We start from the raw sequence: 20,723 nt of genomic DNA, 5'->3' as shown, positions 1-20,723 counted from the left end.
TTCTTCATAGGGGGTGGTCAAGCAGTCTTTGGTTCCAGGTGTGCAGAGCTCGGGGCTGATGCTGTCAGGCTGTACCTTATCTCACGCTACTGCTGGACAGGGCTGGCTCCTGCAGCAGCTCTGCACTTCCAGCTGCTCACCAAAAACACGCTGTGTGAAGTTTGCACAGCTGCGTGCTTTCTTTGTGAGGGCCCAAACAGCCCTTGCCCTTCCCACTGCAGCCAAGTTGCAATTTTTTGTTTCCCAAGGGGGGTGGGAGAAAAGAGACTGTCCAAGAGGTATGAATCACCAATTCCTACTTTCCACGGAGCAAGTAGAGTGCTCTGCCAGAAATGAGGCCATAACTGTTTCAGGAGCTGGCACAGCACGTTTCCAGGAACGCGCACCATTCCCATGGCGAGTGTGGAGCCGCTGAGCAGCTGCTGCAGGTACAGGGCAATGCTGCAGCAAAGGCAAGGCATTCCACCACAGCGATTGCGTTTTATGGAAAACGCTGCCCCTGCGTTGCCTGCAGCTCTTCTCAAGTGTTTGCCGAGTTCAGTGCCAGGGAAAAACACCACAGCCAAAAGTATTAACAGAAAAGTTTTCGTGCTTTCAAGATGTTTTGAATAGCTTTTATTTTTAGACTTTATAAAAGATACAGAGTGAAAGCCTATTGTTCCTATAGCAAGGGCTCTTTACAAAGACATCAATATTTAAAGTAACTATGAATATCTTAACAAAAGACTTTGGTTAAAAACTTGGCAGCTTAACAAGCACTGCCCCCTCCGTCATCTTTTATTCCCATCAGACCGAGGCCGGACTGTGATCCGTGAATGCTGCAACATAAACAAGAGATGTTATTTCTGCTCAGGGCAGCCTTGATGCGTGCAAGCATCAAGGAGAAGCCTGCAAACCCCAGTGCAAGCAGACTGGAAAACTGCATGTATTATTTTCCGCCCAACAATTTTTGCCCTTCTTTTTGAACAAGAAGCTTATCAGTCCCCTGGGAAACAGTAATTTGGGAACCTCACTTGGCAAGAAAACTCTCCCAGGCCTGGGATAGCATTCCCTTCTTCCCCGCAGTCTAAGACTTGACTGTTACATGAGGTGGGATTTGGTACCAAGCTTATGAGAGAATCCATTTGTACACATCTATGTGCAATCAGCACTGCTCTAATGAGGTAGAAATTGCTGCTATCTCGGTTTGCATGCTATTACTTCTTGATGTGATAGGTAACCGGCTAAATGATCTTTTCTTAAAAACTATATATTTTGGAACTAGTTTGTTAAGAAGCTACTAGAAACTGGCCAATTACAGCAGATCATGCCAAGAGCAGCCCTTGGCACGTGCATGCTGAAACGGTTTGTCGTGGGCACTGGGCACAAACAGACTCCTGGCTCAGGGTGCTTCACCCTTGCGGGCACAGCGGTCCAGAGGATAACACAGCATCACGCTGCCACTCCTCAGGAAGTTCTGCAGGTAAGAGCAGCGGGCCAGGCTGCCTCACCAGGAGACAGGTGCTGCCCTGTCCTCCCTATCAGTTCAGCTCCCATCTCCACAGTCCAGTACTGCTTTTGTTGAAAGGAACTGCAGAAAAGCAGGGGCAGATGTCAGACTGAGCGGAGATACACTCAGCCACTAAGGCCTTGCCTGGGAAAGGTTTACACTTTCTGGTCAGGACCTGAGCAGTGAATGACCATGGCAGCTCAGGCCATTGTGATATGAATGAAGCCTGAGCCACGTGGAAACATCCCTGCTAGTAGCTCTGAGGCCCAACTCAATGACTTGTTCTTTCCTCTGAAAGCTTAAGGACTTAGTGAAAAGTGGTTGGTTTTCTTCTTTTTTTAAACATGATTTTCTCTTCTAAATCATTCTTCTATCAGGGACATGCAAGCATGAAGGAGGGAAGCACCTCTTTGATCAAGGCTAAGGACAGAGCACACAAGTCAGGGTACCACTAAACAACGGCTAGATAGTGCCTGGGCTGTAGTGGTTAGGTGGTTTGAAAACAATCAAACACACAAAAAACCAACAACCAAAAACCTGGCTGCTGTGGAACCTCTGCCTGATTCAGTTAGACACACATAAAGCTTGCCTAGCTGTCAAGACAACTGCAAAACTGTATTAGCTTCAAAATAGGGACAAAATGTCCAACAGGGGTTTCATCTAACCGAAAAACCTGTGCAATTAATCGACGCTCTGGATTTCAGCCTTGCTCATCTGGAGCATGACTTACGGGAAGAACTTACTGTTCAGGTTTTATTGGCCTAATATGAAAGTCAGATTAAATAAATACAACAGCTTCTTCAGGCCTTTTGTTGGGCTTTTGTTTCCTTTTTAATAGATGAAGATAAAAACAGGAGGCATTAAGTTACCTGTTCATTCCAGGAAAGAGAACAACGCACAAGGTGTTATTCTGCAGACTTCTATAAAGCTTTTTTATATGCTGGTCTAACTTCTTCACCTTTTTCTTTACATCCTGCTCCTGCATAACAGAATACAAGTATTAAGATACCCCATTCTTCTGCAAGTATGTAATAATCACATTTAGAAATGTTTATGAGGAGGCTGAGCTGGGGCAGCATCAGGGACTGAGCAGGTGAGGACAGCAGTGATTGTTACTGCTGGCATTTGGAAGTGCACTAGCTCAGCTGCAGGGAGAGCTGCATGCTCTACTCAGATGGCAATGCAGCTTCCTCCAGTAAGAGTAGCAGCTACAAGCGGACCTGTTCCTGCCTGTAACGCTGCACAATGATTCACTTCTCTCTCTGACTTCTGTACAATTTCCTACACCTACACTGCTCGGACTCTCTCAGGTGGTCGGCTCCAGCTGCTGTGTAACATCACTCATTGCCCCATGCCACTGTGCTGGATTTGAGGTCCTGCGGTACCCTGCAAATGCCACGATACCTCATGTGGTATTACATCTACAAAGTGCCTTATGCAAACAGACCCGGGGCAGCTTCTCTGCACCAGAACAAGGAGATCCTCCTGCTACACACAGCTCTGCACCGATGGCTGCTCCTAGTGACCGCTCCTGGCTCCCAGGGCAGTACGTGGTTCAATGTCATTCACCTTCTCACTAATGAACAGTAACAAGCCAGCATAGCCTTAAACTCACAGAGTCAGACAGCGGTGCCATTTTCTCACTTAAACTGTTTCCTCCTTGCTTTTCGCTGCTGTGATTCATTTGCCAAATCCATCTCCAGAGGTGACCTGAAGCAAGAGCGTGCCTACTTCTGAGTGTGCTGCCCTTCGTGGCCCAGCCATTTATAGCTTCCAGGGCATCCGCCGCACTTTGTGATTTCTGGAATTCTGAAAAACAAACAGAAAGGGATTGTGATTTGCCAGTTCTTGTACACTGTTCTTTGGCACCTGCAGGGCAAGGGTAAAGGTGGAGCAGGACGAAGATGAGAAACTGAAATTGCTGCAGTGAGTAGATTCTATCTTGCTTCAGGCAAGTGTCAGACTATCAAAATATCAGATAAATACAACACCCATCCAGCTGTTCTTCTGACCTCTTAGAAGTGATCACAAGTCGGTGTGGAGCTGCAGAGTAGCCAGCCATGCTTTCACTGGACTATTTTAAATACTGGCACTCGGAGCGCATCTGAGTTTCTGTCATATTTCCAAGGGCTGCTGAACAAGCTTGCATGAAGGAAATCAGCAGGCTGCACTGCAAAGCTACTTACTGAGGAAACAGCAGGTCCTGTGCTTTCCGCTCTGGAGATCCTTTGGCAGAAACAGAGTTTCCAGGTCTTTCAACGGGCTGAATTCTTCTTGCAAATCTGTCTCTGTTAATGACTTCTTTATTCCTGCCACATAAATCACACCTTCGTTTTCTATATCCAGTTCCAGTTCCTTTATCAGTACGTCACAGTCCAGTGTCGCAGCAGTGACGGGTCTCTGAACCTGAGGTGGGTCCAACAGGAACAATCCCAAAGCATCAGCCAAGGCAGCTCTGTCTTCTGAGCTGCTGTTTCAAATGATTTTGTCTCACCATCAAAACGTTGTTAGCTATTTTCCTTTCCTTGAATAACATAACTAATGAAGGCTAGCTTAATTAGTCATGAAAAAGGAAAAGATCATGTTTGCAGTGCAAGAATACTAGATGATTAAGAACCCCATACTGCTTATATGGCATTTCAACACCCAGCAACTCAGCTCTTCATTTTAAAGCTGCAGTTGCCAAGTCAGGGTGCTTCCTAACCCCCGTTCTGCTGTTCAACAGAAAGGAATAGAGACCATAGCAGAAGTTGTCTTGGGAGATGGTGGCAGCTCAGCTAGCCGAGATCCACCCACACTCTACGCACTATGTAGACATTAAAAGAATCGTATTGGCCCATATTCCTGCACTAAATGTAATTTAGGCTTTTGCTATTTACTTTGCTCACCTTAATGCAGGATCCTGCTACCTCAGCTCCATTTAGGCTTTCCACAGCAAGCTGGGCAGCCTCCAGCATGTCGTATTGGATACAGACATATGGCTTGAAACAAAAGGATAGGATACTTCAGGTTTATGAATAGCAGATATTAGCCCTCCCCTTTTACAACTCAGGTCTTGGAGTTCTTTTTTGTTTTAAATGACATATAAAAGGGTTTGAGTGAGTGATACAGGTAACACTCTATATACCTCAACTATTAAAAACAACCTTAAATTAGCCCAACTATTAAAAACAACCTTCTGCCATTACAGGCCTTGGCATATCAGCTCTCCTGAGAGGGACAAAAATCATCTCAGCATCAACACTCAGTTAAAGCCCTGTAGCTTGGACAGCAATGTTACACACTATCAGCTGTGTTCATTCTTGTCGCTGTGTGAAGCAGCTTTCGTGTGTGCTGACAACTGCCACCCTCATATCTCACCCCCCAAAAACCCACCCGAATAACTGGTATTTAAGTGGTTCTAATCTGTATCTTTCCAAGAGATGACCCTTGCCTTCACTGCCTGTCAGCACACTAAAAGCTGTCCGTGTTCCTCACCTGGTATGTTTCAGTCACCACCGTCAGGGACTGGATTGGCCCACACCTTCCAAATTCTTTTTTCACAGACTTCAGGCAAAAGTCTTCTTCAAAAGGACCTGCGTAAATTGTCAGCATGTCAGTCAGCTTGTTTCTCACCTGTAAGAACATGGATTAGAGAAGGAACTTCACAAAGTAAGGAAACTAACTACCAGGTGCCACCAAATACATCATGTCTCTTCCCAAGCTCAGCAATGAAGACTATTCTTGCTCAAAATAATGACTACCTTTTCAAAAAATCCAGCAAGAAGGTGAGATGCAACAAACTCTGGATCCAAACTGAACTGAATTATACTGAATGTGGAGAGGGGAACATCTTCCAAGGCTCTCTGAAGAATCTGGAAGGAAAAAGAGTATAAGATTCAATGAGGCAATTGTACTGCAACAAACCAGACACAGAGCTCCTGAACTTAATTCCCAGCTCTAATTCTCATCATTGTCTAAGGAAGATCTCGGGCAAAAATTATTCTTTAGTGAGTCATGAGAGGATGACAGAGGATCAAAGCTTATTTTTGAAATGCTAAAATGGATTCAGCTAACCTGGTATTAACACCACTGCTGAAAGTACTGTCGGTCAGCTTTTTAAAGCACGACCCACCTATCGCCCCAGGACAAGAAGAACTTTTAACAGCTTGGATGCTTGCTCAGACCAACCCACTCTGAGTCCATTCACCTGTTTGTTGGAAGTGCTGAGGTCACTCTGACAAAGGCCAGAAGAGTCCGGTTCCTGTCTGCCCAAAAGGAGGGGCTTCTGGCCCATCTCCTGCAAGCAGGCCAGAAAACTAACAGAGAGGGGAAAAAAAAAAAAAAAAAAAGTTGCAAATTACAGTAGCTGCCAGTGTGGCGAGTTAAAAACTTCCATGCAGTGCCCATTATTGAAAAATGATACAGTTCATTAAAGATATTTTAAAGAATATTTTTGTCCTCAGAAGAAGCCCAGAAAATGTTTTGTGAAATTTAAGATGTAACTTCTTAAAATGTTTCAGTGCTACTCTAGAATTCAGTGTCTCCCTTTGAAGACACTGGAAGCCTTCCAAAAACAGGACACACGTCCTTGATTTCCCCAAGGATTCAATCAAAGGAAAAACATGCATCTCTGAGAATCTTGTTACCATGGTTTAGATAAGTGTGGAGGATCATTCAGCTGCTTCTGGACCCCACACTGCTGTGGCTGCATCACAGATTTGCTCAGTGAGACTTCAGTCCGCCTTTCAGCTGCCAGCAGCATTTCCAAGTTTAGTTCTGCTACCTTGTGGAAAGAAGATGAGCAGTTGGCTTTCATCTCTGCTAATTGTTAACTAATCTCCAACCATTTGCTTGCTCCATGAGTCACCTGGGCACATTCAACAGCAGTGGAGAAACACAGGCATTTGTTTTTTGCTTTATTATTTTTTGTTGTCATTCCCAAGCAAGCAGTACTCGAGCACCATCCAGCAAGCACATCCAAAAATTTTCTCAGAAACCAGCAACAAAAGAAAGAGACTCAAGACTCATAAACCTAGTTTGAATCTCTGCCAAAACATAGACGGTCCCTCACTTGTTTCACTGCGAGAAAAAGACAGGCAGTCCCATTGCCTGCGAGTGTCAGAATCTTTTTCTTCCCAATGCCCCTGTGGGAGATCAGCAGCGATGCTGATTCACGGCAGTGTCTGAGTACTGAGACACCAGTGATGTTCCAAGTTACTGAGATAGCGAGATACAGGCTGAAAGTAAGCTACCACAACCAAGGCTCATAGCACGGCTCCATTTCCTCAGTAAAAGATCAGGCAAGAATGTTTTTTTTCATCATAAGCATGACAATTTGCACATTCTGCTATTAAGGACATGAGACATAGCTACCTTTGCTGGTCCTTTCTCAATAAAGAATTGAGCCAATTCCAATGCAGCTCTAGCATCTTCTGCAGGATCGTGACCAAGTCTCTGTTCGCACTGGATCTCCTTCCTAGGGCATCAAAATTAGGTGCACAGGCATGTTATCTACTTTTCCATACTAACCAACATCTTGTTTTTTCTCAAGTGGGTCCTTTTCAGCAAAATAGCTTTCCTCTCTCCAGAAATGATTTCAGTTCTATGCAGCAGCATTTTTGCTAAATATTTCCCAAAGTTACTGCAAGAAACATTTTTGCTATGTTGAGCAAAACACTATTCACAGGGTTTTACAGAAGCAGTGAAGCATGATCATTCTTCATTTCCTCCTTTGATCAATGACTGAACTCATACTTTGCACACAGGCAGGGAGGCAACCTCCAGCTCTGGGAAGTTTGGAGCTGAATGGTGAGCACTGCACTGCTAAGACACGCTATGGCAGCTGGCATAGGAAGGGATATAATTAAGTCAGTACATCATACTTTCCTAAATTAGCATTTCTTTCTTGATAGCTGCAACAAATCTCATTTGTGTGAGCCAGAGTGCATCTGCTGCTCTACAATTTCATACACTGTACAACTGCAATAAAGCTGGTTTTGTGGTTCACATACAAACAAGAACTCAGATCTGGTTGTGCCAAGCATCTTTGCTCAAAGCCAGGCCAATTTGTTGTGCTGCTTGATGTTTCAAGGACACAGTAAATTCTTCATTACCATGTTCATTTGTTTGTTCCTCCGAGTTTTAGTGGAAAAAAAGATTCTGTTACTGCTGGTAGAAAAGCAGGGCCCTATGACCCACGACAGTTCTAGAACTTCCCATGACAATGCAGTCATAATCTTACCCCAAAACAGCTTTGGCTAGAAATTTTAGCTTAAATCTTCGGCCTTCATTTCTGGCAAAAAGTAATGAAGTATCAATAACACTGGGATGGATCATCTGGAAGAGAGGAAACACCACCAGTTTAATTTAAGAACAGCAGTCATATGTAACTGGGCAATAACTCCATTGTTATCTGTGCCTTTTCATTTCAGTTGCCAGCTTCTCACTGACAAATAATTGGTCCATGACAACAAAACACATGGGAATAATGAAACAGGCCCAGATCTCTTTTCTAATACTCTGTTGAGAAGATCGAAATTGGATTAGAAAGATTAAATATGACTCAAGGATTTTAGGTTCTTTAAATTAAATATAGGAATGATTTTGGTTCCTCCATGAGAGAGCTATCAGAAGCACCCAGATGCAGCAGAGGGTAATGCTTCTGTTGCACACATATCCCTGTCTAATCAGATTCTTTCCTTCCTTTTGGGTTCAGAAGAGCAGCTTGCAAGTTTTATATGTGTAAGAGGAGTCTCTCTCCTTCAAGTCCTTACAAACATAAGGCTATGCATAATGAAAAGCAATTAACAAGTGTCCACTAATAAAAAGAACTGTTTGGACCTTTTACATCTCAAATGAATATCACTGGGTTGGGAAAAACACTCACTTGCAAAGCCCGAAGATCAGCATTTAGTGAATGACCCACCAATACTGCATCATGGGGAAGTATCTTTTTTAGTCTGGTTTGTATGTCTGGCAATCTTGTTTTCACTGGAAGAAGCATTTTCCTTGTGATTCCTGAGTATCTTCAAAAAAGAAAGGAGATGAGGTAGAAGCAATGCATTAGCAACAGCATTTACTGGAGAACACTACAAGCAGGGCATGCAAAATATGAATCCAGTGACAGAATGCTATTTACTGCTTTCTCTGTGAGCATATTCCAGCACAAGAGGTTGTGCTGCAGAAATATTAAGCTGCTGTGCTGCCACATCCATTTCAAATGTTTGTTCTCTCTCTAGCATGACTTATTAAGTGATGCAGTTCTCAGCATCAGACAGCACAGGTAACAAAATCCTGCGAGGCTGTTACGGGAGGAGGTGCTTTCAATAACCTGAGGGAACTGGCAGCTCACCTCCTGGATAAATCCAGGCTAAGACTTGGAGAACACATGGTTTGAGTTTGATCTGCTTCTGCTGTAACAAGCCCAGCAAGAGACAACTGTGAGAGCGTGCACACCAAAGTATTCTGAAAGGTTCTGTGTAGAAAGCCTGATCTGAAAGGGCTGCAGGACTTAAAGATGACGAGATAAGAAACTTCAGTGGGAGTCACCTGGTGCAGTAGTTCACTATTACACTTTCTGGTTTGACTAGTTCATTCAGAAGGCATTGCCCCTGCGCATCCACCAAAGAGACACGAGTGACTTCGTTCCCTCTTGCAGTCAGGCACTGTTAGGACAAAGCAGAGGCAGGCACTGGATCAGCTCAATGCTGCCATTCAGAATCCTTAGCTTTGGCTATAGCCAATGTCACTACCACAAGTCACTTTACTCTGAGAACCACCACTTGCAGCTTTTATACTGTACCATGCTTCATTTCAAGTGGTAAATGCCTGCCCTAAGTGCATCAAACACACAGCCAAGCATAATGCAAAGAAAATCCCTACAGGGAAGCGCTGAATTCACAGAATCGGTTTGTACTCTGCAGTGCAGAGCTGCCACCAAGAGTGTCTTCAGCTAAGGAAATAATGCAATTTAAAAGCAGACTCCAGACCGCATCATTAGTCACTCAATTCAGACACAAGGTCAGAACTGCACTAAGCAAAAAGTCTTCACCACAGCGTGCTGCCACCAAACTCTGACGGCTACAGAAAAGATGTGGCAAAGGGAAACCTTTGCACTCCCAAACCTTGGGGAGGGCCAAGGGAAGGAACTGTAAACAAAAACCTCAGGAGTGACTACAGCATTGACAATAAACCTAGCAGTTCCAGATGCTGTTGTGAGAGTCGGCACAGAACTGAGCTCTCTCCTGCACTGCTCAGGACAAAGATAAGTTTGCTGCTGTCTCCAGAGCTACTGAGTCCTTCCCATGGCTGCATTAGCACTGGTACCATCAAAGAATGGACTGGAAGCAGATACGTCAGAAGTGGTTTAATAAACACACAGGGTGCTTGGTTTGTTTTGGAACAGCCAATACGAGCTTAGCTGCTTGACTGTGCTTTGTAGGGTCACGCATTTATTGTTACCATTTCACAGTCCAGACCGAAGAGGGGGCTGCTGTCTGTCCTCTGAAGGTCACACTCTGTGTACATATAACCCTTACATCCAGGAGAGTCTAAAATGAAAAGATGTACGTGAATAAGACACAGACCTCTTTCTTCTAATAGTTATCATACAACTTACATGACCAAACATCTCATTATTTTTCAAAATTAAAAAAAAAACCATATCAATCAAAACCTCAGAAAACCAACCTCTCATGGGATAATCATTCTTTTTCAGCTCTTCTGAAGTTAGAGTATAGCTTGTGAGACCTCGTTTTTCTTTTCCATATCTCCGGATGATGGGATCACATTGCAAGCCTGAGCTTTTAGGAGTACATTCAACACCAGTGGAAATCAAGGCTGTAGTGTACAGAATTGTCTGTCAGGACCAGATAGCACTCCTTACTTGCAGTCAGTTTTCTGCACAATAGGCATATTCAAAGGCTACACCATTTCAAAAGAAAATGCATGGAACAGTAAACTCCACACATATCAAGATAATTAATATACACTGATAAACAAGTTTATCAGGACACTTGAATCCACTCCCAGCACAGCTACTGACACTGCTAGCAGCCTGTGAGCCAGTCGCATCACAAAACTATCTCACGTTCCTCTCAGTAAAACAGAGAGCACACCTTCTTCCAAAGCACGACAGCACAGTCATTTGTTATCTCATGTAAGCCATAGAAGCAGCTCTCTTTTCTTTCTACTTTCTCTAAAAATTTCTTTCCCCAAAGTATTATTTACAGAAAATGTGCTGTACATGTGGCTCACAAAGAAGCAAGCATTGAACTGACATCACAATCCACAGCTGTATACAGTTTAACTGTTTTGTAGGTGATCCTCTGCAGATTGCACTTAAAGAAAACTGTACCTGACATCTCAGCTCTGTGACAGTGCAGCAGGCTTACAGTCAAGGTGCTAGAGGACTCTGCCATTACAATGAAAGTAACAGCTGCTCATTCTCCCATTTAGGACTCGAATTCGAGATTCTTTGTGTTACACCTCTAACAATTTCAGTGAAGTTCTCATGGTAGTCTTGCAGATTTTGTACAAGGCTGTTGGATTGCAATTACCTCTACAAAGAGTGTAAAAATAGGATATCAGTTGTCAACAAACCTGTTCTTTACCTTCATTTGCAGCTCAGTATAACTAAAAAACTATAGATACATCTTACAATAAAATAATCACAAAAGGGGTAATGAAGCATCAGAATTTTGTATTGAACTTGCCTAAAAAAATTCTCTCTGCTTTTTGTATTTACTTGTGACAATAAACCCAAGGGAGTTCCTGAAGTAGTTAGTGTAACTAGCCTCATGACTAAAGCCATTACACTTTTTCTTTTGTAAACAAGTTTACTATAGTAACATGCTAGGACTGCACTGGGTGCAAAGCTATTAAATTACTCCTGAAAGTGAATCACTGTAACTAAAAGAGATACTGCAAAGCCAAGCAAGGTACCTTGCACAGTGCCTTGAGGTTTCAGGCTTGCTCCTTCGCCACACAGGCTGGCTAGGAAGTTAGCTGAGGAGGGTAGTAACGTGAATCTCTGAAAAAAGAGATGCGTTAGAAACTTGGAAACACAGCAGAAATGTCAAGCATGTAAGATGGCTTTTTATCCCCACTCCACTCCAATTTAGAGAAGGATGGATAGAAAGGTAGTGGAAGTATGTTTGGCATTTTCTGAGGAAAATAAAGAAAAAAATAAACCTGTTCTAATGATACATAATATAGAATTGTTTGTTATGAGGAGACAGCTTTGCCTTCACTAATGTGATTAAGCATGCAAACCCCAGTCCTACATTGATAAGGACCTAAGCAGTTCCAGACTTTCCAGTTACGCTGTGATTTTGCATTTGCTGCAGTTTGGGAAACTATGCTAGAAGTGTGAATCAAAGCACTTCTTTCTTCCTTCCAAGACTTTGCTTGCAGCTCAGAAAATTAAAATAACTCTTTTAATAATCTTTAAATAAATGGAAGAAACTCAACATTGAGCACACGCAGTGAAATTTTTTGATCAGTGGGAACAGCACAACTCTATTGAGATTCTCCTCACACACAAGAGTAAATTTCAAATTAGTCGAGATATTTTTAATCTCCCAGGCACCCTGAAGGAGTGGGAAGAATAAAGGACTGAAATACAACTGTATACATATTTCACCTGGCGAGGCTGCAGAGATCTAAGCCTTGAAAATCTGTTTCTCACATCAAAGCCCTGGCCTCTGCTCTGAGCTGTCAGAGCCTACAGAGATGCTCTCATTTGTTTGGTGAGGAATCAAAGGCGGCCACTTCCTGCTGGACAGGCCACAACCTCACTGCAGCAAGCAGTCAATGGGACATCACTTCAGCACTGGAAGAATTTTAGTAGACAACAACAGTTTGGGAACTTACATGGCGGAACACTTTTCGGAGGTGTTTGAACTGTAAATAGAATTTGTAGAAATGGAGCTGGCTCATTTCGTGCAGAACAATAACCACAACCCCAGCCAGACGGCTTTGGTGATAAATATGGCACCAGCTGCAATAAAATGAATAAATAAATAAATCTCAAAGCAACACAATCATCACGCACTCTTAGAAACAATCTTGGAGCTGGCCCAGCTTTTAAGTCTGTCAATGGCAAAGTGCCAAGTGACTTCAATGAGAAGATGCTTTTACCACTTATCTCAGCCAGCCACACGTTTCCGGATGCAACACAACACAAGAGACAGAGAAAGAATGAGTTGTAACAGAACTCCACTGCAATACCATTTCAAGTCTTACCATACCTCATTTATGTGCACCAGAATATGAACATACTTCAGTAACTCCCGCTGTAATGATGCAATCTAGTTAATCAAACTATCAAAATGAAAATTTCACAAAATCATTTTCTATTCAATATTAAAAACCTGAAGTGATCTTTGCATTTAGCTTTATTGCAAGACGTATTACATGTCACCATACTTGAGCTGTCCAAGGCTATACACCCCCCTCAGCCTTTCAGTACGAAACAGGAGAGTTACTGAGAAGATGAAAAAGGGCAAAGTGACCAGAACAGCTTTCACAAAACACTCCAGAGAAAGCACTTCAAATCCATCTGGCACGTAAAGTATACTGCTAACATTTTAACACCAAATTTCTTTTCTCAGTGTGCGAGGCTGCTGTTCAACAAATTGTTTTGTTTCTGTGACTGCATGAAACAGAAGTATGAAATATGAGAATTTCTGTCAGAAGAGGAATTCTTGTCTGCAACCAAGTCTAACGAGAATCGTATCTACATAACGCAGGCTGTCAGTATGGTGTTGCAAGGGTTCCAGAACACGCTCTGCCTGTGTGTCTTCGTGGGGCTCTCACAGCACTGGGGGCACAGGACAGGGCTGCCTCCCAAACACAGATGTGCTGTACCTGGGCTGGGCTGCATTGTGGCGTTTCCCCAGGGCCGCGTACTGTAACAGCTCGTACAGCTGCTCCTGGCTGATCTCACAGTCCTCACCAAGCAAAGCTGCTGACAAGCGAGATGACTTCTCCTGTAAGAAGGAAAACGCCAGTAAGTAAAGGTTTCGTGTGACCAGTCTGTGGAACAGGAGGTGAATTATACAGTAAACAATGTACTGCTTGGGCACAAGCAGCAGCATGTAAAATAACCCTTCCATACATTAAAGTTCCTTTTGAGCCCACATTTCAACATCAGAGTTACCATCAGCGTCTCAGTAACCCAGGTACTTCAGAGATGTACTGCAAAGACCACCGCATGCAGACATCTGCATTTCTATGCACTGTATGCACCCATCTCACGCGGGGCTCTGCCAGAACCCATCTGCTTCGCGTAACTGCATGGTCTGTTGGGGCACACGGATTTACTGACCCTGCTGCAGAAAGTGTTTCACAGCATCCAAAGGAACTGCAGACAGAGAGTGCCAGAGACAAGGCAGAACGACACAGTTCAGCACAACAGTTCTTTAAGCCATGATCCCAAATTCACCAGCTCTCCCAAGCCGATCAGCAAGCACATAAACTATTTTGGAGACCACCAGTGACTATTGGGCCTGTGGAACTCATCTGACCTGTAAAAATCTCAAAAGATAGCCTTTTATTACATAACAAAAAGACATCACCAAGGGCAGATCACACCTGACCCATCTGGTGGCCTTCTGTGATGCAATGACAGCACTGGTGGACAAAGGAAGAGCAACTGATGTCTGCCTGGACTTGTATAAGGCCTTCAGCATGGTCCTGCACAACATCCTTGTCTCTAAGTTGGAGAGAGATGGATTTGAAGGGTGGACTATTTGGTGGGTAAGGAATTTGTTGGGTGGTTGCAGCCAACCAATGAGGGCTGTGATCAATGGCTCTATGTGCAGGTGGAGGCTGACAAGCGGTGTCCCCCAGGGGTCCGTCCTGGGACCAGTGCTCTTCAACATCTTTATCAATGACACAGGTGATGGGATCTAGTGCACCCTTAGCATTTTGCTGATGGCACCAAGCTGAGTGGTGCAGCTGAAACAACAGAAGGGAGGGACAGCATCCAGAGGGACCTGCGCAGGCTTGAGAAATGGGCCCATGTGAACCTAATGAGGTTCAACAAGGCCCAATGTTGGGTGTTGTACTTGGGTCAGGGCAATCCCAGATATGTGTACAGACTGGGAGAACTCATGGAGAGCAGCCTGTAATTGTCCCCCTCTGCTCCGCCCTCAGGAGCCCCCACCTGCAGTGCTGCGTCCAGGCCTGGGGCCTCAGCACGGGAAGGATGGGAGCTGTTGGAGCGGGGCCAGAGTAGAGCACGAGGATGCTCAGAGGTTGGAGCACCTCTGCTATGGAGACAGGCTGAGGAGCTGGGGGTGTGCGGCCTGGAGAAGAGAAGGCTCCGGGGAGACCTCATTGCAGCCTTCCAGTACTCAAAGAGAGATTATAAACAGGAGGGAAACTGACTTTTTACTCCAGCAGATAGTGATAGGACAAGGGGAAAAGGCTTGAAGCTAAAAGAGGAGATTTTAGGTGAGATGTCGGGGGAAATCCTTCACTCAGAGGGCAGTGAGGCGCTGGCACTGCCGCCCGGAGCCGTGGGTGCCCATCCCTGGAGGTGCTCAGAGCCACGGCCGGGCCCTGGGCAGCCGGAGCTGGGGGGCAGCCAGAACATGCCGGGGTGGGGCTGAGGGTGCCCTTCCGACCCGACACGCGGTACCGTCCCATGGCAGCACACCGCGGAAAGACAGAGCCGCGCCCCGCCTGGAGCCGCGCCGCGTCCCGCACGGTACGGGCCGCGCTCCCCACTTCTGTCGCAGCCCGTCCCCCCGCGTGTACCCGCTGCGCTCCCACACGGCGTCGCCGGGACAGAGTCAGACGGCGGCGGCCCCGCGGTCCCTCGGCCCGTTCCCCGCAGCCGCCGCTCCGCACAGCCGGGCAGAGGCGCCGGCGTTCCCGGAGCCGCAGCGTTCCCCCGCGGCCGCACGAGGTGCGGGAACCGGCAGGACGGCGACCCGCCCCGCTCACCTTCGCCTCCCGGCGACCGGTCCTGCTCCTCTTGCCGCCCGCTCGCGGCCCCTCCGCGTCCCCGCCCGCGGGCCGCTTGCAGCCGTTCAGGCGGACGGACGGGCCCGCCATGGCCGCGCCGCGGAGCCGAGCTGACAGCGCCTGCGCAGAGAGCGCGGGGAGCGCGCAACCTCCGGGCGGGGGGGGGCGGGAAGCGGCCGCGGGCGGTTTGAAAGCGGCGGAGATGGCTACGAAGCGACTGGCCAGGTGCGGGGTCGGGGCGCGGGGTCGGGCCACATTCCTTCAGGGTGAGGCGGTCTCTGGGCTCGGTGCTGAGGCTGCCCCGTGCCGCCGGCACGCAGGTTGCTGGGGATGGCGCGGAGCGGCGGGCGGAGCGGCGGGGCGGCGGAGCAGCGCTTCGGCTTCGGCTTCCTGCTCGTCCTCGACTTCGAGTCCACCTGCTGGCGGGACGCGCGGCAGCGCCGCCCCGAGATCAGTGAGTGCTGCGGTGGCGCGGCCCGGGGTGGGGGGTGTGTGTGTGCGGGAGGGCACGGCTGTGGCGGGGAGGGGTGCGCGTGCCCGCGGGCCGTGCTTGGCGCGGTGCCGTCCCCGCGCGGCTGCAGCCCGCCCGCCGCTCTCGTTCTGCTCCGACCCAGTTGAGTTCCCGGCCGTGCTGCTGAACGCTGCCACGGGGCGGATCGAGGCCGAGTTCCACACCTTCGTGCAGCCGCAGGAGCACCCCGTGCTCTCCGAGTTCTGCACGACGCTGACCGGCGTCACGCAGGTATCGCGCCGTGGCTTGCGTTAGCGCTGCGGTTCGGACCTCCTTTAAAGGGACAAAGACAGCTAAACCTGCCGTGGATCGCGGTCTGTACTAACACGGGTATTCCTCTATCTGTTGCCCAAAGAACCAAGTTGACGAAGGAGTCCCACTGAACATCTGCTTGTCACAGTTTTTGAAGTGGCTTGAGAGGATACAAAAGGAGAAACAATTTCTGTTCAGCTCAGATATCCCGAGTAATGCCATTCCAGAAGCAAAGCTGTGTACTTTCGTTACCTGGACAGGTAGGGAACGTTCCCTTTTGCTTATTGCACGAAGCAGCACGCATTAAAAAGGAGCTCTTGGTGGGGCCGTTATCCATCTCCGGTGCGGGGCTGTCCTGCAGTGACAGCTGTAAGGCGGCAGTGCTCACCCGGCCCATCGCAGGGCTGCCTCTGCTTTGTAGGTGGCTGCGCACCTTCTTGCTCAGCTCTTGGTTTGTTTGCTTGTTTGGTAAGCTCTGGCTCTTTCAAGTGAGAATAACGCCCAATTGGCAGACATCAGGATTAAAGAATCATTAATTCTTGTTTTCCCTGTGCAGACTGGGACCTGGGCGTGTGCTTGCACTATGAATGTAAGAGGAAGCAGTTACGGAAACCTGACATTTTCAATTCCTGGATTGATCTCAAAGCAACGTACAGGGTGAGAAAAATCAGTAGACTGAAACATATGAATCCGTGTTATCGCCTCAAAAGCCAACTGCATCCACGCCTATGAGGCAGCACTGTGTTCCAGTTACCCAGCTGTTTTCATTCTGTGTTATTGCACAAATAACAAACTGCATGCCCAAGGACTGTGAATTTTAATAGAAAACATAATGCTAGGAAAGCAACCTGTTGTTAGATAAATTATTGATCATCGTTGGAAATTTTTTGAGCCATTCTTCCTTTCCTGACATCTTTTGCTCTGCTTGCTGCCTTGACTTCCCCATTTTTCCTACATTACTGTTACTGCCTTACATTGCTACTGAGAAAATAGTGGTCATTGTCTGCTCAGCGGTTACATCAGGACCCAGCGTGGGAACTGTATTCTGACCAGAAAGTACTAGTACTAGTACTAACCAGAACAGTACTAGTAACAGTGAAAATGAATGTATACTGAGAAAATGAAAGACTTGTTTTTATGGTGGTGGGTTTTTGCTTGGTTGGTTTTTCATAGTCTACACATAAGCAGGAGTTCTACCTTGGGGACTGACAGCACATTTTGTCCCATGCAGCCGAGGAAACATTCAAAGGGGCGATCCAGGAGCTTACCTGTCCCCAGTGCTGGAGCTCAGGCAGCAGATTTAGATCTCTAAAGTCAAACAACGTGATCAAGGGAGATTCAGGGAGTCATACCTTTCCTTATTTAATATACTTGGCACATGCATATTGCAAAGCCATACATGTTTAAAAAAATTATACTACAGTTTAAGCATCTCAAGATAGATTATAATTGTATTCTTCAAGGCTGTTCTTTCTGTTCAGGCTTTCATCGAGGTAAGGCATAAAGTGCAAATGGGTGATTGCTGTGTGAAGGTAGAGTGGACGAATTTAAGACTGGAAGAGGGGGGAATCATGATTCTTTCCATTCTAATGTGCTGTTAAGTAATGCACAGACTGTTTTATGCTCATTTATCCCAACAGTAACACAAAGATATCTGACTTTCACAATGGCAGTGGGAGGTTTATTATTCGTTAGGTGATATTTTGGAAGTGTTTTTCACCTCACTGTGAAGAGGTTTTGAACTGCTGCATCTTAACCAGCTGCATGTTTCTCCTTAGGCCTTCTATAATAGAAAACCTAAAGGGCTGAGTGGTGCTTTGCAGGATTTGGGGCTGTCTTTTGTAGGACGGGAACATTCTGGTAAGTGTGATATGATGAACCTCTCTCTCTATATATGAATGTTATTTCCAGGTATACAATGTTCTGGTCAATAAAAACATCCAAGCAGAAATGCTTCAAAGGTCAGAGTCTGTCATTTCTAATCTCACGCTTAGTTTTAGAAATCTCTCCCAGAGCTTTTGTGTGTGTGTGTTCCACAAGATCAAGTTCTGAGTTGCTGGGGCACAAAAAGAAAAAGAGAGCGAGGGAAGGATAAGGAAGCTTGATCTTACGTGATTGCTCTGGGCAGCTTATGAGTATGAAAGAATACAAACATAATTTTTTTTTTTTACATGGTTAATGCAAAACAGGAAGGATTTTAAGAGTTGTGGCTATATATTCAATGCATGAGTTCTTCTTAAGTGTATGTAAATGTTACTTTCCAACTAATAAGTACTGTCTCCAGTAGTAATTTAAAAGGAAGATGTTAATATAACTGTACTCTTGAAGGGTTGGATGACTCTCGGAATACTGCTCGTCTTGCTTGGAGGCTGATTTGTGATGGGTGTGTGCTGAAGATTACTAAATCTTTGGATAAGGTTAGTCACTATTTCTTATCTTTCCTCTCCTCCTCTTGTAGCCTGAAATACAGGCGAAGAGTGAGCTATTTGGATAACAAAACCAGAATCTTGAGTATGAATTGTACAGAACATCCTTAGGCTGACACACTTATCAGTTTTGTGCACTGGTTCCTAAAACTTCTGGGTGTTCACTTTCCAAAATATCTCTTTTTGTTAATGGATTCCCTAGTCCTATCCTAGGAAGAACTTAATTTCCAGAACGCTGAATACCAACTCTGCTGACAAGACTCTGCTGGAAAGTAGCAGCAGCCTTGAAACATCTGGAGATAGACCTTGCAAAGCAAACTCTCTGGCAGAGAGAAACCACAACGGTGCTGCTGGAATTATGGTAAATTCTAATGTACAATCTGCAGAACCGACCACTTGCAGTGATTGCTCTGCAGACATGCATGTTATATCCAGCAGCAGCTCAAGGATTGATTTATGTGAAGAAACCCAAAGCTCTTCCACAGTGTCTGCTGACAGATTTCCCCTTCTTCTTGGACGTGCACAACTATCTCGCAGTACTTTAGCACCAGGCATTCAGCAAGGATTGAACAACGGGCATCTCATGAACAGAGCACGGTACAGCTCCCCAGTGTGTGGGTCAGGACTGGTACTCATCTCCACCACCATCTCCTCAGTTAATACCTCCGCTGAGGATACCAGCACTCGTTCTGATTGCTTGTCTCTGCTGACTGACTGGGAAGATGTTGCCCTAATACCTAAATCTCAGTCGGAACCAAATTCAGACTGCATTCAATCTGAGGAGGACTCAAGTACAGACATCTTAACTGTGTCTGAAGAAAAAACGATTCCAGAACAATCGGCTGCGATGAGTTCAGGTGATCAGAATTTGGGGAAAACTGTGATACCCATAGAACCTCCTAAATCTATCATTTACAAAAGTCCTGATACTACTGTCTATAATGTAGGAAGAGTACAAAGGCAGACTTCAAATCTTTCTGCTTTTAAGATCCCATCTGCAAAGGTAAATGCTATTTCATCCCAATCAGTATTAATGAGAAATTATTCTATTCCTTCTGAGGTTCCCAAAAGAAAGCCAACTAGCCCAGCAGCACTCCCACCAGCAAAAAAGCAGTCTTTTGCTATCTATCAAGAGAAAACTGCGTCTTCAGATCACACCTTACCTTTGAGAAATTTGAATTTGTCCAAAGCATCTTGCGCTGTTCTGAGCTCCACAGTCGATCCGAATCAGTCTGTTACAGCTGCGCAAAGTGAAAAACGAACTCCCCCTCTGTGTAACTGTGGTCGAAGAGCTAAAAGGCACTATGTGTCAAATGCAGGTCCAAATCATGGCAAGGCGTTTTTCTGTTGTCCTGTTGGCAGGCATGAAGGTAATAAGAGAAACTGTGGATACTTCAAGTGGGAAAATGCATTTCTGAAAGAGAAATCTCGTGTTGTCACCATGAATATAGATGCTTTGACCTCTCTTGGAACGAGCCCCAGCACTTCAGGAAATTCTTCCAACAAACATTTGTTCCTCAGACCATCCATGAGAACTTGAAACTTTTTAATTTGGTTGTCTGAATCTGAAGCTCAGTTAGTTAACTGTAGTTAACAAAACTGGGGCAGTCCGGTGATGTCAGATATGTGTTCTGAGGAGGGGATGACAATGATTCTACTTGGCTAGTGTGGATGAGAACTGAAATTGTTTAAACATACAGATGTACCCATGTTAACATGAATGGAGTGAGACAGAACAAATCATTGTGCCACGGTTAAGGTGTGAGCAGCTGTTGTTACACATCTTAAATTCCTACTTCATCATCATGTATTTTAAATTCTTTGCTAATTGAGTCCTTAAACATATTAATGATACAGATTTTACTTTTATACTATTTTTTTCTAAATATGCTTGCAGAGATTTGTAACTTTTAAAAATCTATTGATGGGTTGTCATGCTTCTCAGAAGTGATTCTTGAGGCATGCGTACTACTAAACTCTTGTGACACTGTCATTTAAGTAATAATAAAGATAAAACGCTAGTGATGTTTCATTAAGTTTATTGAACACATCATCTATTACACTCTTGATTACACAACTCTTGTGCCAT

General features: G+C 45.4%; 2 protein-coding genes across 7 annotated transcripts; one reads left to right on the top strand and one right to left on the bottom strand.

Annotated features, from left to right (window-relative positions):
- REXO5 (RNA exonuclease 5) lies at positions 593-15,569 on the bottom strand. 2 transcript variants are annotated; one of them, XM_021411825.1, is made up of 19 exons: positions 15,425-15,569; positions 13,340-13,461; positions 12,344-12,470; positions 11,414-11,501; positions 10,160-10,309; positions 9,932-10,020; positions 9,020-9,135; positions 8,358-8,496; positions 7,713-7,807; positions 6,845-6,947; positions 6,118-6,254; positions 5,679-5,787; positions 5,233-5,343; positions 4,967-5,104; positions 4,378-4,470; positions 3,676-3,895; positions 3,105-3,298; positions 2,359-2,468; positions 593-818 (listed from the first exon to the last, which is right to left on the bottom strand). In XM_021411825.1, exons 1-19 carry the CDS (start codon positions 15,533-15,535, stop codon positions 749-751), a joined length of 2,322 nt encoding a protein of 773 aa, XP_021267500.1. In that variant the 5' UTR covers positions 15,536-15,569; the 3' UTR covers positions 593-748. The 2 variants fall into 2 exon arrangements, with proteins under 2 accessions (XP_021267500.1, XP_021267501.1); XM_021411826.1 differs by lacking the exons at positions 13,340-13,461; positions 15,425-15,569 and adding an exon at positions 10,827-11,030 and having other exon boundaries at positions 12,344-12,397.
- Positions 15,489-20,655, top strand: ERI2 (ERI1 exoribonuclease family member 2). 5 transcript variants are annotated; one of them, XM_021411832.1, is made up of 9 exons: positions 15,503-15,670; positions 15,766-15,899; positions 16,060-16,187; positions 16,312-16,468; positions 16,765-16,865; positions 17,987-18,068; positions 18,537-18,625; positions 18,837-18,995; positions 19,073-19,229. In XM_021411832.1, the coding sequence occupies exons 1-9, from the start codon at positions 15,534-15,536 to the stop codon at positions 19,085-19,087; spliced, it is 1,002 nt and encodes a 333-aa protein (XP_021267507.1). In that variant the 5' UTR covers positions 15,503-15,533; the 3' UTR covers positions 19,088-19,229. The 5 variants fall into 5 exon arrangements, with proteins under 5 accessions (XP_021267504.1, XP_021267505.1, XP_021267502.1 ...); XM_021411831.1 differs by having other exon boundaries at positions 19,070-19,229; XM_021411827.1 differs by having other exon boundaries at positions 15,495-15,670; positions 18,837-20,655.

The sequence above is a fragment of the Numida meleagris genome, chromosome 13 (genome assembly GCF_002078875.1).
Source record: "Numida meleagris isolate 19003 breed g44 Domestic line chromosome 13, NumMel1.0, whole genome shotgun sequence".
Classification (NCBI taxonomy): Eukaryota; Metazoa; Chordata; class Aves; order Galliformes; family Numididae; genus Numida; species Numida meleagris.
This window is presented reverse-complemented; position numbering and strand designations above follow the sequence as displayed.

Coding starts and splice junctions, on each gene's coding strand:
- ERI2 (XM_021411827.1), top strand. CDS start 15,534: ATGGCCGCGCCGCGGAGCCGAGCTGACAGCGCCTGCGCAGAGAGCGCG. Junction 16,469..16,764: donor TACTTTCGTTACCTGGACAG/GTAGGGAACGTT, acceptor TTCCCTGTGCAG/ACTGGGACCTGGGCGTGTGC. Junction 18,069..18,536: donor TGTAGGACGGGAACATTCTG/GTAAGTGTGATA, acceptor GTACTCTTGAAG/GGTTGGATGACTCTCGGAAT.
- REXO5 (XM_021411825.1), bottom strand. CDS start 15,535: ATGGCGGGCCCGTCCGTCCGCCTGAACGGCTGCAAGCGGCCCGCGGGC. Junction 10,021..10,159: donor GAATGATTATCCCATGAGAG/GTTGGTTTTCTG, acceptor TTTTCATTTTAG/ACTCTCCTGGATGTAAGGGT. Junction 3,299..3,675: donor CAGGACCTGCTGTTTCCTCA/GTAAGTAGCTTT, acceptor TTTGTTTTTCAG/AATTCCAGAAATCACAAAGT.